The sequence below is a fragment of the Salmo salar genome, chromosome ssa13, assembly GCF_905237065.1.
Source record: "Salmo salar chromosome ssa13, Ssal_v3.1, whole genome shotgun sequence".
NCBI classification, from domain to species: domain Eukaryota; kingdom Metazoa; phylum Chordata; class Actinopteri; order Salmoniformes; family Salmonidae; genus Salmo; species Salmo salar.
The window spans coordinates 50,535,555-50,555,525 of record NC_059454.1 but is presented as its reverse complement, the minus strand read 5'-3'; the positions used below and the strand labels follow the sequence as shown (position 1 = coordinate 50,555,525).

The 19,971-nt window shown below is 40.2% G+C and overlaps 1 protein-coding gene across 2 annotated transcripts in view; it reads right to left on the bottom strand.

Moving 5' to 3' along the window:
- pigt (phosphatidylinositol glycan anchor biosynthesis, class T) overlaps positions 1-11,114 on the bottom strand; it is a 42,703-nt gene extending 31,589 nt beyond the window's left edge. For both annotated transcript variants that reach the window (XM_014136552.2, XM_014136553.2), the window contains exons 1-5: positions 10,524-11,114; positions 9,735-9,912; positions 6,024-6,151; positions 5,392-5,492; positions 5,074-5,160 (exon numbers count right to left, since the gene is read on the bottom strand). In XM_014136552.2, coding sequence (XP_013992027.2) covers positions 5,074-5,160; positions 5,392-5,492; positions 6,024-6,151; positions 9,735-9,912; positions 10,524-11,067 — 1,038 coding nt within the window. In that variant the 5' untranslated portion in view covers positions 11,068-11,114. The remainder of the gene's footprint in view (positions 1-5,073; positions 5,161-5,391; positions 5,493-6,023; positions 6,152-9,734; positions 9,913-10,523) is intronic.
- Between the last annotated feature and the right edge of the window lie 8,857 nt (positions 11,115-19,971).

Genomic DNA, 19,971 nt, shown 5'->3' with positions numbered 1-19,971 from the left:
GATGTAGCATGGAAGGAGAAACCAGTGGTTTTGTTTGAGACAATGAAGACAGTGAGACAATTAACGAAGATTCTCTATTCCTACACTCTTACATTCAAAAATGACTACGACCAACTACACTGAACCAAAATATGAACAGAACATGTAACGTGTTGGTCCCATGTTTCATGAGCTGAAATAAAAGATCCCAGAAATGTTCCATAAGCACTAAAGCTAATTTCATATCCCAAAAGAAAGATCCTCACTATAATACATTTAAATAGAAAGTTACCACAAATAGATAGTTATTTTCCTTTCCATGGTAGCAAGATCTATCTATTTGTGGAAAGAATTCACCCTGATTTAACTCTTTAGTCATATCCCAGTTTACCTATTTGCTTATGGCCTTGCCTACAGCTAGCGACTTGTTTTTTAAATGATATGAGCAAAAAAAAGTATATTTTATTTGGAACGGCAAGCCAGACAAAATTAAAAACGGGCCTATTTATATAATTAATTTGAATTCGGAGGGCAGAAATTCGGAGGGCATTAGACCTCACACAAAAGTTATACTTAAATCAGAAGTGGTTCTCTAGCAGATTAGTAAAAATGTCTCAACACATGTTCAAGAATGGCCTTTTCACCTTAATTCAAATTAAAACCTCACACATTCGGTTATTTGAAAAGTAAATCTACAAAAAAATTCCTCAACTGGCAGCTTCATTAAATAGTACCCGCAAAACACCTGTCTCAACGTCAAAAGTGAAGAGGCGACTCTGTCCAGTGTCTGTGTTCATTTGCCCATCTTAATCTTTTATTTTTATTGGCCAGTCTGACATATGGCTTTTTCTTTGCAACTCTGCCTAGAAGGCCAGCACCCCGGAGTCGCCTCTTCAATGTTGACATTGAGATTGGTGTTTTGCGGCTACTATTTAATGAAGCTGCCAGTTGAGGACTTGGTGTCTGTTTCTCATACTAGACACTATAATGTACTTGTCCTCCTGCTCAGTTGTGCACTGGGTCCTACCACTCCTCTTTCTATTCTGGTTAGAGACAGTTTGTGTTGTTCTGTGAAGGGAGTATTACACAGCGTTGTACGAGATCTTCAGTTTCTTGCATGGAATAGCCTTCATTTCTCAGAACACGACTAGACTGACGAGTTTCAAAAGAAAGTTATTTGTTTCTGGCCATTTTGAGCCTGTAATCGAACCCAAATGCCGATGCTCCAGATACTCAACTAGTCTACAGAAGGCCAGTTGTATTGCTTCTCTCTGTGTGTGTGTAATATATATATATATTTATTACCAGTCATAATTTTGGACACACCTACTCATTCAAGGGTTTTTCTTTATTTTTACTACTTTCCACATTGTAGAATGATAGTGAAGATATCAGAACTATGAAATAACACATATGGAATCTTGTAGTAACCATAAAAGTGTTAAACAAATCAAAATATATTTTACATTTGAGATCCTTCAATCCAGCTCTGCACAATCTTGGCATTCTCTCAACCAGCTTCATGAGGTTGCCACCTGGAAAGCATTTCAATTAACAGGTGTGCCTTCTTAAAAGTTAAATTGTGGAATTTCTTTCCTTCTTTATGCGTTTGAACCAATCAGTTGTTTTGTGACAAGATAGGGGGGCATACAGAAGATAGCCTTATTTAGTAAAAGACCAAGTCCATTTTATGGCAAGAACAGCTAAAATAAGCAGAGAAACGACAGTCGGACTGCAGAGTGAAGGAAAAGCAGCCAACAACTGCTCAGCATATGTGGGAACTGCTTCAAGACTGTTGGAAAAGCATGCCAGGTGAAGCTGGTTGAGAGAATGCCAAGAGTGTGCAAAGCTGTCATCAAGGCAAAGGGTGGCCATTTGAAGAATCTCAAATATATTTTAAATTAGCTTAAAACTTTAGGTTATTACATGATTCCATGTGTGTTATTTCATAGTTTTGATGCCGTCACAATTATTTTACAATGTAGAAAATAGTAAAAATAAAGAAAAACCCTTGAATGAGTAGGTGTCTAAACTTTTGAGATAGATAGATAGATAGATAGATAGATAGATAGATAGATAGATAGATAGATATAGATAGGACACACACATACATACACACGTGAAGTCAGAAGTTAACATACACTTAAGTTGGAGTCATTAAAACACGTTTTTCAACCACTCCACAAATTTCTTGTTAACAAACTATAGTTTTGGCAAGTCGGTTAAGACATCTACTTTGTGCATGACAAGCTATTTTTACAACAATTGTTTACAGACAGATTATTTCACTTAATCACAATTCCAGTGGGTCAGAAGTTTACATACACTAAGTTGACTGTGCCCTTAAACAGCTTGGAAAACTCCAGAAAAGGATGTCATGGCTTTAGAAGCTTCTGATAGGCTAATTGACATCATTTGAGTCAATAGGAGGTGTGCCTGTGGATGTATTTCAAGGCCTACCTTCAAACTCAGTGCCTCTTTGCATGACATCATGGGAAAATCAAAATAAATCAGCCAAGACCTCAGAAAAAAAATGCAGACCTCCACAAGTCAGGTTCATCCTTGGGAGCAATTTCCAAACGCCTGAAGGTACCACGTTCATCTGTACAAACAATAGTACGCAAGTATAAACACCATGGGACCACGCAGCAGTCAATCCGCTCATGAAGGAGATGCGTTCTGTCTCCTAGAGATGAATGTACTTTGATGCGAAATGTGCAAATCAATCCCAGAACAACAGCAAAGGACCTTGTGAAGATGCTGGAGGAAACAGGTACAAAATAATCTATATCCACAGTAAAACCAGTCCTTTATCGACATAACCTGAAAGGCCGCTCAGCAAGGAAGAAGCCACTGCTCCAAAACCGCCATAAAATAGCCAGACTACGGTTTGCAACTGCACATGGGGACAAAGATCGTACTTTTTGGAGAAACGTCCTCTGGTCTGATGAAACAATAATAGAACGGTTTGGCCATAATGACCATCGTTATGTTTAGAGGGAAAAGGGGGAGGCTTGCATGCCAAAAAACACCATCCCAACCGTGAAGCACCCGGGTGGCAGCATCATGTGCTTTGCTGCAGGAGGGACTGGCGCACTTCACAAAATAGATGGCATCATGAGGAAAGGAAATTATGTGGATATATATTGAAGTAACATCTCAAGACATCAGTCAGGAAGTTAAAGCTTAGTCACAAATGGGTCTTCCAAATGGAAAAGGACCCAAAGCATACTTCCAAAGTTGTGGCAAAATGGCTTAAGCACAACAAAGTCAAGCTATTGGAGTGACCATCACAAAGCCCTGACCTCAATCCTATATTAAATTTGTGGGCAGAACTGAAAAAACGTGTGCGAGCAAGGAGGCCTACAAACCTGACTCCGTTACACCAGCTCTGTCAGGAGGAATGGGCCAAAATTCCCCCAACTTATTGTGTGAAGCTTGTGGAAGGCTATCCAAAACATTTGACCCAAGTTAAACAATTTAAAGGCAATGCTACCAAATACTAATTGCATGCATGTAAACTTCTGACCCACTGGAAATGTGATGAAAGAAATAAAAGCTGAAATAAATCATTGTCTCTACTATTATTCTGACATTTCACCTTCTTATATTGAAGTGGTGACCTAACTGACCTAGGACAGGGAATTTTTACTTGGATTAAACGTCAGGAACTGTGAAAAACTGAGTTTAAATGTATTTGGCTAAGATGTATTTAAACTTCCGACTTCAACTATATACACACACACACACACACACACACACACACACACGTATGAACATAACAAGATTCAACAACAGACAAACTGAACAAGTTCGACAGACATGTGACTAACAGAAATGGAATAATGTGTCCGTGGACAAAGGGGGGGTGGGGTCAAAACCAAAAGTAACAGTTAGCATCTGGTGTGGCCACCAACTGCATTCAGTACTGCAGTGCATCTCCTACTCATGGACTGCACCAGATTTGTGAGATGTTACCCCCCTCTTCCACCAATGCACCTGCAAGTTCCAGGACATTTCTGGAGGGCTGGCCCTAGTCCTCAACCTCCGATCCAACAGATCCCAGACTTGCTCAATGGGATTGAGATCCGGGCTCTTCGCTGGCCATGGCAGAACACTGACATTCCGGTCTTGCAGGAAATCACGCACAGAATGAGCAGTATAGCTGGTGGCATTGTCATGCTAGATGGTCATGTCAGGATGAGCCTGCAGGAAGGGTACCACATGAGGGAGGAGGATGTCTTCCCTGTAACGCACAGTGTTGAGATTGCCTGCAACAAGCTCAGCCTGATGATGCTGTGTGACACACCGCCCCAGACCATGACGGACCCTCCACCTCCAAATCAATCCCGCTCCAAAGTACAGGCCTCAGTGTAACGCTCATTCCTTCGACGATAAACATGAATGCCTTACAACAGGCCTTCAAGCCCTCAGTCCAGCCTCTCTCAGCCTATTGCGGACAGTCTGAGCACTGATGGAGGGATTGTGCGTTCCTGGTGTAACTCCGGCAGTTATTGCCATCCTGTACCTGTCCGGCAGGTGTAATGTTTGGATGTACCATTCCTGTGCAGGTGTTGTTACATGTGTTCTGCCACTGCGAGGACGATCAGCTGTCCGTCCCGTATCCCTGTAGCTAAGTCTTAGGCGTCACACAGTACGGACATTGCAATTTATTGGCCACACCTGCAGTCCTCATGCCTCCTTGCAGCATGCCCAAGGCACATTCACACAGATGAGCAGGGACCTTGGGCATCTTTCTCTTGGTGTTTTTCAGAGTCAGTAGAAAGGCCTCTTTAGTGTCCTACGTTTTCATAACTGTGACCTTAATTGCCTACCGTCTGTAAGCTGTTAGTGTCTTAACGACCGTTCCACAGGTGCATGTTCATTAATTGTTTATGGTTCACTGAACAAGCAATGGAAATAGTGTTAAAACCCTTTACAATGAAGATCTGGATTTTTACAAATTATCTTTGAAAGACACGGTCCTGAAAAAGGGACATTTGTATCTTTGTGATTATGGGGTATTGCGTTTAGATTAATGAGGTGTTCTAAAACTTTTGACCGGTAGTGTATGTACACTACAGACTGTATTACCTGACACACAGGTCTGAAGTGTAGAGCCTGGGAGTGGAAGCTGCTGTGGAAGAGTTTCTCAGACTTCATCAGGACTGCCAGACCAGCCTAGTGGAAAGAGAGGGGAAACATGAAAGACATGGTTAATCACCACACACACAAAGTCAACTACAATAAAAGGATAACAAAAATAACCACCCAAAGCCATACACATAAGCCAAGAAGGAAGCCATTGCACACATAGGAGTTGTGGCAGATTTCAGATGTATTGTACTAAAGTCTAAAGCTTTGGCTATATGCAACTTTCATAAGAGCATCAAACATAAGACAGACAGGTACCTTGGAGCCACAGGGAAGGAGTTTCTTCCACGGAGTCAGGTTCTCAGTACAGACGATCTCCCGCGGCAACACGGCATAGCGGAGGAAGCGCTGGTCTGTTACTGATTAGAGGACACATACAAGGTACATGAGATGACAAATCAACAGACGAGACATTATGGAGAGTCACATCACTACCGTAGTGTTTCACATCTTTAACTAACTTATTTTGGATTCCTTTTGAGTACAATATGGCTGTTCTAAAGCACTGCTCTCTGTTCAGGAGTAGGAATCTTACCCCACCAGGGCTGGTAAGATTGCAGGCTTATATTCTAGCCAAGATGCAAACCTGAATATGATTAGTTTGGTAGTTGAATGAGGTGTTTTACCGCTTGGCTTGAGTAAAAACTCCCCCCATACCAGCCATAGGATTGCCCACACCTGCTGTAAAGACTCATGGCATTGTCTTTTCAGTTTGACATAACGACAAAGCATTGGTTGGCACTGGGTCATATTCATTGTCACACCGTAGAAGTGTTCCTTACTGAACAATTACAGATGGTACCCGTTTCACTCTGGTGCTTTATGAACACTGCTCTCAGTTCAGAGGTAGGCTAGCTACTGTAGAGACTGTCGAGTGTGAGGAAACTTACCGTTGCCCAAGCCTAGAGGTTTGAAGGAGGCACTGGGCTGCACCGTGTTGGTGGAGTCAATGAAGTTCAGGGAGGCACAGAAGATCCCTGAGAGAACGTTGGTCAGCTCCTTCCAGGCATCGTCCACACTAAGGCGAAGGATCAAAACGAATGGTACAGTTACAGTGCCTTCAGAAATAATTCACACCTTGATTTTTTTTCACATTTTGTTGCGTTACAGCCTGAATTTAAAATTGTGTCACTGATCTACATACAATACCCCATAATGTGAAAGTGGAATTGTGTTTTTATACATGTTTACAAATGAATTAAAAAAATGAAAAGCTGAAATGTCTTCAGCCAATAAGTACGCAACCCTTTTGTTATGACAAGCCTAAAGTTCAGGATTACAAATGTGCTTAACAAGTCACGTAATAAGTTGCATGGACTCACTATGTGCAAAAATAGTGTTTAACATGTTTAAAATCACTACCCTATCGGTGTACCCCACACATACAATTATCTTTAAGGTCCAAGGTGAACAGTGAATTTGAAGCACAGATTCAACCACAAAGCCCAGGGAGGTTGTCCTATGGTTCACAAACAAGGACACTTATAAGGAAGATGGGTAAAAAGAAAAAGCAGACATTGAATATCCCTTTGAGCATGGTGCAGTTATTCATTTTACACTTTGAATGGTGTAACAATACACCCAGTCACTACAAAGACATAGGCAACCTTCGTAAATCAGTTGCTGGAATGGAAGGAAACCACTCAGGGATTTCACCAGGAGGTCAATGGTGATTTTAAAACAGCTACAGAGTTTAACCTCTCTGGGCAAGGTGGGACGTGACCGTCCCACACTATTCAACAGCCAGTGATATTGCGTGGCGCGAAATAAAAAACAGCAAAAATATCATAATTTCAATTTCTCAAACATACGACTATTTTACACCATTTTAAAGATAAACTTCTCATTAATCCAACCACATTGTCCGATTTCAAAAAGGCTTTACAGCGAAAGCAAAACATTAGATTATGTAAGGAGAGTACATAGACAAAAATAACCACACAGCCATTTTCCATGCAAGGACGTGTCACAAAAACCCAAAACACAGCACTAACCTTTGACGATCTTCATCAGATGACACTCCTAGGACATCATGTTACACAATACATGTATGTTTTGTTTGATAAAGTTCATATTTATATCCAAAAACAGCATTTTACATTGGCGCGTGATGTTCAGAAAATGTATTCCCACCAAACCTACCGGTGAATGTGCACATCAATTTACAAAAATACTCATCATAAATGTTGACAAAGTACATAACAATTATTTTAAGGATTATAGATACAGTACTCCTTTATGCAACCGCTGTGTCAGATTTTAAAATAGCTTTACAGAGAAAGCACATTTTTCAATATTCTGAGTACATAGCTCGCCATCACAGCAAGCTATACAGACACCTGCCAAGTTCGGTGTCACCTAAACTCAGAATTAGTATTATAAATATTCTCTTACCTTTGCTGATCTTCGTCAGAATGCACTCCCAGGACTGCTACTTCCACAAGAAATGTTGTTTTTGTTCGAAATAATCCATATTTATGTCCAAATACCTCCGTTTTGTTCGTGCGTACAGAGCACTATCCAAAGGCATAACGCGGTACCAGAGACGAAAAGTCTAAATGTTCCATTACCGTTCTTAGAAGCATGTCAAACGCTGTTTAAAATCAATCTTTATAGTATTTTTTATGTAAAATTGCAATAATATTCCAACCGGACAATAGCATATTCATTCAAGAAGAAAAAGAAGGAACGGCGTGCTCGCAGGATCGCGCATATCCAATCTCTTTGTCCTCAGGCAGTCCACTGTGACTGAGCTACTATACTCTGCCCAGTGACAGGAGAATGCTGAAAGAACTTTCTGAAGGCTGTTGACAGCCAATGGAAGCCTTAGGAAGTGCAACGTGACCCCACAGACACTGTAGTTTCGATAGAGAATCAAAAGAAGAACTACAATTCTCAGACTTTCCACTTCCTGGTTGGATTTTTCTCAGGTTTTTGCCTGCCATATGAGTTCTGTTATACTCACAGACACCATTCAAACCGTTTTAGAAACTTCAGAGTGTTTTCTATCCAACTCTACTAATAATATGCATATTCTAGTTTCTGGGCCAGAGTAATAACCAGTTTAATTTGGGCACGCTTTTCATCCGAAATCTAAAATACTGCCCCCTATACCTTGACAGGTTAATGACTCCGACAAAAGATAATGGAGGATGGATCAACAAAATTGTAGTTAGGCCTACTCCACAATGCTAACATAAATGACAGAGTGAAAAGAAGGAAGCCTGTACAGAATACAAATATTACAAAACATGCATCCTGTTTGCAATAAGTCACTAAAGTAAAACTGCAAAAAATGTGACGAAGAAATGTACTTTATGTCCTGGATACAAAGCGTTATGTGTAGGGAAAATCCAACAACACATGACAGCTTTTTTTAGGATAAAAAGAAACAGAGCTAAGCACAGGCAAAATACTAGAGGAAAACCTGGTTTAGTCTGCTTTCCAACAGACACTGGGAGATAAATTCACCTTTCAGCAGGACAATAACCTAAAACACAAGGCCAAATATACACTGGAGTTGCTTAGCAAGTTGACATTGAATGTTCCTGAGTTAAAGTTGACTTTAAAAACAAAATGTGTCTTGAAAATATATGGCAAGAGTTAAAAATGTCTGTCTAGCAATGACCAACAACCAACTTGACAGATCTTGACACTTTTTAAAAATAATAAAATGGGCAAATATTGTACAATCCAAGTGTGCGAAGCTCAGACTTACCAGAAAGAATCACAGCTGTAATCGCTGCCAAAGGTGATTTAACACTTATATAAAACAAGATAGTTTTATTTTCCATTAATACAAATGTAAAAAATTATTTTGTGTATATCATTGACAAAAAAAAAAAAAACTATTAAATCCATTTTACTCCCATTTTGTAACAACAAAATGTGTAAAAGGTCAAGGGGTGTGAATACTTTCTGAAGGCACTGGATCATTCACTTCAGTGGACATTCCCTTTAATAGACAACTATATCACTTTAATGCCGAGAACTGTAGTATCTGCAATCAGTCACAAGAAAGACATGCCTGTCAAATGTGATATGTTCATGGGCGAAGACTTAATGGACCAAATAATAGCAGTCATAGTTTACAAAATGGGTGAGACTACAGGCTCGTTCCATATGAATTCAATCACTTTCTGACAGCACCCCTTTTGATTTGAAAGAAACCTTCCATACATGTTTGCCCATGGTAGAAGTAGTCAGAAAGGGACTTTTTGGAACTGAATGCCAAAACAGTCAGGAGATAGAGGTGCTCAAATTTGAACCATTTTGCATACCCCACCATGATACATCAACAGTGTCTTCATTACTGAAAAATATAAATGGTTGAGTTTATCTATTTGAAGTCACTTTGACAACTTCTACCATGGGCAAAAAATGTATGGCTGTTTCGTTCAAATCAAAAGGGGTACAGCCAAAAAGTGATTCAAATCATATGAACAACCCTAGAGCCACACATATGTATTCATACAGCTCTCGTTGACACCAGAACCGACTAACAATGATTCAACAGATCTGAAGCTACTCCATTAGCTTCGACAATAAAGAAAGTGAACTTGTAAAGATAAATAAATACACAGTATATTATATACACTCACTCAGTGACAGTGTCCTGGAACCATACCCACAGTTCAGCACCAGGGGGCGATGGTAGGAATGGCTGGCCCCACTGCATTGTCCTCCAGTAGCCCTGAGTGAAGGAGATGTGGAGCTCACGCACAGAGAACTTTGAAATCACCTGGCCCAGCGACTTTGGGAAGAGTCGGTAGTGGGAGACTGAAAATGAACATTTGGGAGGAAACAGTGAGTTTCATAGAACACTAATTTGTTGACTTGATTTGTAGTTCATAAAATCCATCCTTGAGTTTAGGGGTGTGCACGTACCAGATCTAGGCCTATAATCTCCCAAAAGTGTGCACTGGACATACCTCATACAAATTAGGCCTAGGTCATATGTACTGATGACAATGAATGCACAGCTACAGTCAACATAGCACAGCAGCAATAAGACACCTGGTTCAACTATTCAACTCATCAAGCTCTTGATTGGTTGAATAAAATGTTTAGTGCTGGGCTGGAACAAGCACCTGCTCTGTGGGTCTACAGGACCATGACAAATTCAGTGGAGGCTGCTGAGGGGAGGACGGCTCATAATAATGGCTGGAACGGAGCGGAAGGAATGGCATCAAACACATGGAAACCATGTCTTTGATAGCATTTCACTTACTCTGCTCCTGTTCCTGTACTTACCACGAGCCTTTCCTTCCCAATTTTGATGCTACCAACCTCCTGTGCTGGATATGCACTGACGACTGGTGGTGTCCCTGTGTGACTACTTGATAAATGATGTGATTGACCCACACAGCATATTAAACCACATTATCTACCTTTACTTCCTCGTAAGAAGTCTGTATCCCACATGGTGCGGAACTGGAAGCTGGCGTAGATATCCCCAGAATGCAATGGTCTGATCACCAACTCTTCCTGAAACTGATCTTTTGCGGGCGTTGGTGGAGGGACGTCTGGGGTTTGCATGGTGTCAGGGACATGGTCAGCTTCTTTGACCTCGGTAGCCTCCCATTGCCTCTCCTCTTCCGCTGCCTCTTGGGTTTGGTCTTTTGCATACGGTGCTGGACGACTGGCAAGGTGTTGCATGGTATCATGGACATGGTCAGCTTTGTTGTCGCTTGGGGCATCTGCGGGATTCGTTTCGGCCTCCCATTGCCTCTCCTCTTCCGCGGCCTGGGTTTGGTCCTCGGTTTTAGTTGATTGCAGTGACGCGCCTATATTCGTCTTCGGTGCAATATCAACGGCCCCGCTTTCAGCATCTTTCACATGATTTGTGTCTTCTATGTCCGCTCTAACAAACACATATGTTAATCCACAAAGAACGAACGCCAGCATAATAATATTGCACTTGTGCGCTGCCATTTTTCCGATTGCAATCAGCGTCTCATTAGCAACACTAAAAAAGTACTTCCGGCTCACGAAATTGCGAGATGTTTCAAAATAAAGCTCCCCTACGTAATAATAGAAATGTGTCAATAACCTGTATTTATTCATGATATATGAAAAATAATTGTCTAAAGATTAACAATGAAGCATATTTGTTCATATTTATGTTACATTTGCATCACATTTGGGTTTTAAAACGTTCCGGCTTCAAATAAATGCCCCAAATGAGAATCACTGCATATGTAACACATATTGGCTTAAAGAGCAAAAACTATTATTATATATTATTATATTACTAAATGATGGGTGCCGCAGTAAAAGTATTTTGGGGAATACTAAGTAGGGTCTGTAGAATGTATATATGGTGTCATTTCATGGGGCTGAATAATACGGAGTGTTGCTGGCCTTTTACTGTGGTCAAACACCTTAAAATGCGATGCGTCGACACTATTTGGGGCTCCCAAAAGTGTATACTGGACATACCTCATACAAATTAGGCCTAGGTCATATGTACTGGACATGGCGGGAGCCAAGATCAAGACGAAATTTGTAACATTTCTAGCTGAGGAACAATTTTAGGGTTTTCTCACAAAGTTTAGTTTTAGACTGCAGGTGAAATTCGTTTTTTCACGAAAATTATATCTAACCATACAATAGCTATTTTGAATATTTTTGTAATTAATAAAACTGAAATATAGTTTTGACGATTTCCAACGAACAAGCTAGCTATCGAAAAGTTTCAGCGTGTGTAGTTAAATTGGCCTGCTAACGTCTTCATAGCATGTTATCAGGACATGTTATCAGGACATGACCAAACTGTTGCTGAGATAATGGATGTTGAAACTTCCAAGGAGAAAAGAGGCATTGTTGAAACTCACTCATATGCTTGCAGTGTAAAAAAAAAAAGGGGGGGGGGTGAATGTGATTCATACCCGAATCTTCGAATTTATGGATTAGCAGAAAAATCTGACGAGAACATTGCAGGGCATAGTCCCGGTCCCGGAAAGAAGCTCGGGATCCTCTGTGGCCGATGATTGAGAGAGCAGGGAAGGAAGGGAAAAGTGCATACTTTGCGGAGCTAAGGCTTTTGTTAATGGAAGGGAAATTCACGCTGACGCCTAGTTTTGTTGACTGCTGGATTTATCAAGTGAGTTGTGCAGGACTGAGTTTTATTTGCATCTGATAAAACTTCATATTTCTTGAGGAAAGAGCATTGTTTGTGTGAGCCAAACTTTTTTATGGCATGGAAATTCGCACTAACACTTAATGTTAGCTTGATGGCTATTCGTTTTACCAATCTATGGTACAATGTTATTTGCAATTATGTATTTATATATATATATAATTTAGGTCAACCATTTGCGTGGTGTAAAGGACTGTTTTTATTTGCAACTAGTAAAAACTTTTCTTTTTGTGAGAACTCGATTCATGTGAACGTATACAAGTTTAATATTCTTCATATAGTCACTGTGATAGTAAATGTCAATTTCTGTTGTTTCTATTAATGCCAGGGGAATCCGTAGTATTTTGAAATGGAAATCTTTATTTTTGTATTGTAAGAGTGCCGACTTTTATTTCATTCAAGAAACTCATGCCTGTTCCACAGACACTGCGTTTTGGAAGTGTCAATGGGGGAATGATATTTGTTTTTAGGTCAGCAGGTGTCGCTATTTTAAAAGGCAACTTTAAGGGTCATATATTGAGTCATGAAGCAGATAATACAGGGAGATGGATTATACTATTGGTAGATGTCAACCACGTTCAATTCATTGTTGTAAATATTTATGCTTCCAATAACAAGTCAAGTAACTGTATTTTATTTAGAGACATTGAGAGGAAAATAAGGAAAATTATGTCTAAATTTCCATTGGCCAAAGTAATATGGGGTGGAGATTATAATACAATATTACATGATAGTCTAGATAGATGGCCTCCTAAGGATAGCAATTCTGTTTGTGAGATAAGGAATATATGTCTAAAGTTAGGTGTTCTAGATATTTGGAGACATAAGAACCCAGATAAGATTATGTTTACATGGAGTACCAAAGATGTATCTATACAATCCCGTATTGATTTCTGGCTGATATCTGAAGATATGGCTGACAAGGTTGATACAGTCTCAATTGAACCATTGATTTTAACAGACCACAAAGGGATCTCAATAAAGCTAAATATGCATGGTTTGTCAACCAAAAAAAGTTACTGAAGGTTACTGGAAAATGAACAAGACTTTACTAGAGAATTAAGTATTTAAGAAGGAAGTAGCAGGAATTATTGATAAATACTGGAATTGTGCCTGTGTTATGAATACGTTTGGAAGTTACTGGGAGCTAATGAAATTTGATATAAGGCTTTTGGCTATTTCAATGGGGAAAGAAATTGCTTGTGCCAAGAGAGAGAAAGAATATGACATCATAAAGGGAATAATGGATTATACTAAAAAAACTGAACTAACCAGGAATTACTGGAGCTATCATCATTGCAAATGCAGTTAGACTGTATCTATGAGGAAAAGGCCCGGGGAGCGTTTGTATAATCAAGACGAAAATGTATGGAAGAGGGAGAGAAAAATACAAAATATTTCTTTAATTTAGAAAAAAGGGCAGGCGAAAAGACTTCAATATGTAAATTAATGATTAATAATACTCCCAATGAAAATCCAAAAGAAATCTCTCAGCATGTTGCCCAGTTTTATCAGAATCTGTATACATCAGCCCAGTCAACTTCCAATATAGATATTTTCTTAGACAATGTAGCAAACATTGCTAAGAAGATAGATAATGATTTCAGGGATTTTTGTGATGATGAGTTATCTGAAATTGAGATAAAAGACTATTAAAAGCCTTAAGGACAATAGGTCCCCTGGAAATGATGGTTTAATAAGCGACTTTTATAAAGCATTCAATGATAAATTGATTCGTTTCATTCTTGCTATGTTTCAAGAATCAATAGAAAAAGGGGAATTACCGGCTTCCTTAAAGCAAGGTGTAATTACTTTGATTCCCAAACCTAATAAGGATACTCTTTATATAGACAACTAGAGACCCATTAGCCTGTTGAATAATGATGGGAAATGATTTCCCCTTGTATTTGCTAAGAGGTTGAAACAAGGCTTGCATCATATAATTGATGAAGAATAATCTGGTTTTATGCATGGTCGACACATTAGTAATAACATCAGGTTGATCTTAGATATGATTGACTATAATGACCTCATCCTTGATGATAGTTTTCTTATGTTTGTTGATTTTTATAAAGCTTTTGACACTGTAGAACATGAGTTTATGTTCAAAGCTATATGTGTTTTGGGGTTTGGTGACTTTTTTTGAAAGCAGTCCAAACTTTATATAGTGGTTGTACTAGCTCTGTAAAATTAGCTCACGGGACATCCCAAAGATTTGATATTGGCCGTGGCATTAGGCAGGGCTGCCCAATTAGTCCATTTTTATTTTTATTGGTTACTCAAATTATGGCTCTTCATATCAAGAAAAGGAATTTAAGGTGTTTCAGCACTTGGCAATGAATTTAAACTATGTCAACTGGCTGATGATACCACCATATTTTTGAGAGACAGGAATGAGGTTTCTAAAGCAGTTTCATGTATTGAAGACTTTTCCTTAGTTTCGGGTTTGAAAATTAATATCAATCAGTCAGTCTTATTTCCACTCAAGGATTGTGTTTTACATGAAGTATATGGTATCCCAATTAAAGATAAGGTTACTTATCTTGGAATTGTTATATGCAAGGATGAAAAATAAAGGAGTGAATTAAACTTTAACCCCATTATTGAGAAAACAAAGAAGAAATTGAACCTCTGGTTAATGAGAGATATTTCATTATACGGTCGGGTTTTATTGTCCAAAGCTGAAGGGTTATCCAGATCGTTTTATGTCTCGTTATCACTTGACTTACCCCCTAAAATTGTAAAGGACTTAGATAAGATTCTTTATAATTTTATTTGGAGGAACAAGCCTCACTATATACGAAAATATATTCTCCCTAATACCCTAGAACAAGGAGGTCTTGAGGTTTTAGATTTCAATACTCTAAATAATACTTTTAAAATAAATTGGATTCTGAAGTATGTTAAGAACCAGAACAGTATTTGGAATGTCTTCCCTAAGTATTTATTTCACTCTGTTGGTTGTTTAGAATTTTTGCTTCAATGTAATTTTGATGTTTATAAAATCCCAGTAAAGTTGGCCAAATTCCATAAGCAGGCAATTTTAGCTTGGATGTTAGCATTTAAACACAATTTTTCCCCTCATATACGATTTAAAAATAACTATTTTTTTCATAACTGGTTTGAGAATAAAATTATTTTGGTTGGTCAGTTACTGAATGAGGATGGATATCTACTCTCATATAGGGAATTTCTTGAATAGTTTAAAATTCCAATAACCCCAAAAGAATATGCAATTGTTTTTGATGCGATTCCAAGGGGGGTTGTATCTCTTAAATTCCTCTGTGGTTGATGTAAATAACAGATTTACATGAAAATATTAACATCATAGCAGTTCTGTTCACAAATGTTCGATAGGGTTGAGGTCAGGGCTTTGTGATGGCCACTCCAATACCTTGACTTTGTTGTCCTTAAGCCATGTTGCCACAACTTTGGAAGTATGCTTGGGGTCATTGACCATTTGGAAGACCCATTTGCGACCAAGCTTTAACTTCCTGACTGATGTCTTGAGATGTTGCTTCAATATATCCACATAATTTTCCTCCCTCATGATGCCATCTATTTTGTGAAGTGCACCAGTCCCTCCTGCAGCAAAGCACCCCCACAACATGATACTGCCACCCCCGTGCTTCACGGTTGGGATGGTGATCTTCGGCTTGCAAGCCTCCCCCTTTTTCCTCCAAACATAACGATGGTCATTATGGCTAAACAGTTCTGTTTTTGTTTCATCAGACCAGAGGGTATTTCTCCAAAAAGTATGATCTTTGTCCTCATGCAAACCGTGGTCTGTCTTTTATGGCGGTGTTGGAGCAGTGGCTTCTTCCTTGCTGAGCGGCCTTTCAGGTTATGTAGATATAGGACTTGTTTTACTGTGGATATAGATACTTTTGTACCTGTTTCCTCCAGCATCTTCGCAAGGTCCTTTGCTGTTGTTCTGGGATTGATTTGTACTTTTCGCACCAAAGTACTTTCATCTCTAGGAGACAGAACGCGTCTCCTTCCTGAGCGGTATGACGGCTGCGTGGTCCAATGGTGTTTATACTTCCGTACTGTTGTTTGAATGTGGTACCGTCAGGCGTTTGGAAATTTCTCCCAAGAATGAACCAGACTTGCAGAGGTCTACAATTTTTTTTTCTGAGGTCTTGGCTGATTTCTTTTGATTTTCCCATGATGTCAAGTAAAGAGGCACTGAGTTTGAAGGAAGGCCTTGAAATACATCCACAGGTACACCTCCAATTGACTCAAATGATGTCAATTAGCCTATCAGAAGCTTCTAAAGCCATGACATCATTTTCTGGAATTTTCCAAGCTGTTTAAAGGCACAGTCAACTTAGTGTATGTAAACTTCTGACCCAATGGAATTGTGATACAGTGAATTATAAGTGAAATAATCTGTCTGTAAACAATTGTAGGAACAATTACTTGTGTCATGCACAAAGTAGATGTCCTAACCAACTTGCCAGAACTATAGTTTGTTAACAAGACATTTGTGGAGTGGTTGAAAAACAAGTTTTAATGACTCCAACATAAGTGTATGTAAACTTCCGACTTCAACTGTACATAAGTATTCAGGCCCTTTACTCAGTACTTTGTTGAAGCACATTTGGCAGCGATTACAGTCTGGAAGTCTTGCGTATGATGCTAGAATAGATTTCTCTCTGTAAACCAGCATGTAATTTATAGGCCTATTTGTATTGCATTGGGACCAATGGAGTGGGTGGAGTAGAAAGTGTTGCTGGGAATATACTGTAGACCTCAGTCCACCATAGAATAACACCATACAGTGCATTTGGAAAGTGTTCAGACCCCTTCCCCTTTTCCACATTTTGTTATGTTACAGCATTATTCTAAAATGTGCACTGCTCAAAAAAATAAAGGGAGCACTTAAACAACACAATGTAACTCCAAGTCAATCACACTTCTGTGAAATCAAACTGTCCACTTAGGAAGCAACACTGATTGACAATACATTTCACATGCTGTTGTGCTAATGGAATGGACAACAGGTGGAAATTATAGGCAATTAGCAAGACACCCCCAATAAAGGAGTGGTTCTGCAGGTGGTGACCACAGACCACTTCTCAGTTCCTATGCTTCCTGGCTGATGTTTTGGTCACTTTTGAATGCTGGCGGTGCTTTCACTCTAGTGGTAGCATGAGACGGAGTCTACAACCTACACAAGTGGCTCAGGTAGTGCAGCTCATCCAGGATGGCACATCAATGCGAGCTGTGGCAAGAAGGTTTGCTGTGTCTGTCAGCGTAGTGTCCAGAGCATGGAGGCGCTACCAGGAGACAGGCCAGTACATCAGGAGACGTGGAGGAGGCCGTAGGAGGGCAACAACCCAGCAGCAGGACCGCTACCTCCGCCTTTGTGCAAGGAGGAGCACTGCCAGAGCCCTGCAAAATGACCTCCAGCAGGCCACAAATGTGCATGTGTCTGCTCAAACGGTCAGAAACAGACTCCATGAGGGCCCGACGTCCACAGGTGGGGGTTGCGCTTACAGCCCAACACCGTGCAGGACGTTTGGCATTTGCCAGAGAACACCAAGATTGGCAAATTCGCCTCTGGCGCCCTGTGCTCTTCACAGATGAAAGCAGGTTCACACTGAGCACATGTGACAGATGGGACAGAGTCTGGAGACGCCGTGGAGAACGTTCTGCTGCCTGCAACATCCTCCAGCATGACCGGTTTGGCGGTGGGTCAGTCATGGTGTGGGGTGGCATTTCTTTGGGGGGCCGCACAGCCCTCCATGTGCTCGCCAGAGGTAGCCTGACTGCCATTAGGTACCGAGATGAGATCCTCAGACCCCTTGTTAGACCATATGCTCGTTAGGTTGGCCCTGGGTTCCTCCTAATGCAAGACAATGCTAGACCTCATGTGGCTGGAGTGTGTCAGCAGTTCCTGCAAGAGGAAGGCATTGATGCTATGGACTGGCCTGCCCGTTCCCCAGACCTGAATCCAATTGAGCACATCTGGGACATCATGTCTCGCGCCATCCACCAACGCCACGTTGCACCACAGACTGTCCAGGAGTTGGCGGATGCTTTAGTCCAGGTCTGGGAGGAGATCCCTCAGGAGACCATCCGCCACCTCATCAGGAGCATGCCCAGGCGTTGTAGGGAGGTCATACAGGCACGTGGAGGCCACACACACTACTGAGCCTCATTTTGACTTGTTTTAAGGACATTACATCAAAGTTGGATCAGCCTGTAGTGTGGTTTTCCACTTTAATTTTGAGTGTGACTCCAAATCCAGACCTCCATGGGTTGATAAATTGGATTTCCATTGATTATTTTTGTGTGATTTTGTTGTCAGCACATTCAACTATGTAAAGAAAAAAGTATTTAATAAGATTATTTCATTCATTCAGATCTAGGATGTGTTATTTTAGTGTTCCCTTTATTTTTTTGAGCAGTGTATTTGCCTCATCAATCTACACACAATACCCCATAACAACAAAGCAAAACAGGTTTTTAGACAGTTTTGCAAATATATAAAAAATAAAAACCGGAAATATTACATTTACATAAGTATTCAGACCCTTTACTCAGTACTTTGTTCAACCACTTTTGGCAGCGATTACAGTCTTGAGTCTTGGGTATGACTCTACAAGCTTGGCACACCTGTATTTGGGGAGTTTCTCCCATTTCTCCTATTTGTCTCTGCAGATCAGCTTTAATATTGCAGATAGGTTATAGCTTCCATCAATGTAACTGTTTGCATCATTTCCAATCCCCCATATATTTTTCTGTAAATATATACAGTACCAGTCAAAAGTTTAGACACACCTACTCATTCAAGGGTTTTTCTTTTTTTTTAACAATTTTCTATTTTCTGTATTGTAGAATAATAGTGAAGACATCAAAACTATGAAATAACACATATGGAATCATGGGAAGGGGGGTACCTAGTCTGAATCAGAGCAGTGCGGGGAGCTGCCTTAATCGACATTCACGTCTTGAGTGCCCGGGGAACAATGGGTTAACTGCCTTGCTCAGGGGCAGAACCTTGTCAGCTCGGGGATTCGATTGTAGTAACCAGAAAAGTGTTAAACATATTTTAGATTCTTCAATGTAGCCACCGCCTTGATGACACCTTTGCACACTCTTGGCATTCTCTCAACCAGCTTCACCTGGAATGCTTTTCCAACAGTCCTGAAGGAGTTCCCACATATGCTGAGCACTTGCTGTCTGCTTTTCCTTCACTCTGTGGTCCAACTCATCCCAAACCATCTCAATTGGTTTGAGGTCGGGTGATTGTGGAGGCCAGGTCATCTGAAGCAGCACTCCATCACTCCCCTTCTTGGTAAAATAGCCTTTACACAGCCTGAAGGTGTGTTGGGTCGTTGTCCTGTTGAAAAACAAATGATAGTCCCACTAAGTGCAAACCAGATGGGATGGTGTATCGCTGCAGAATGCTGTGATAGGCATGCTGGTTAAGTGTGCCTTTAATTCTAAATAAATCACAGACAGTGTCACCAGCAAAGCACCTCCACATCATCACACCTCTTCCTCCACGCTTCAGCATTTATTTGGGCTGCAATTTCTGAGGCTGGTAACTAATGAATTTATCCACTTTAGCAGAGGTAACTCTGTGTCTTCCTTTCCTGTGGCTATCTTCTGTATACCACCCCTACCTTGACAGAACTGATTGGCTCAAATGTATTAAGAAGGAAAGAAATTCCACAATTTTTAAT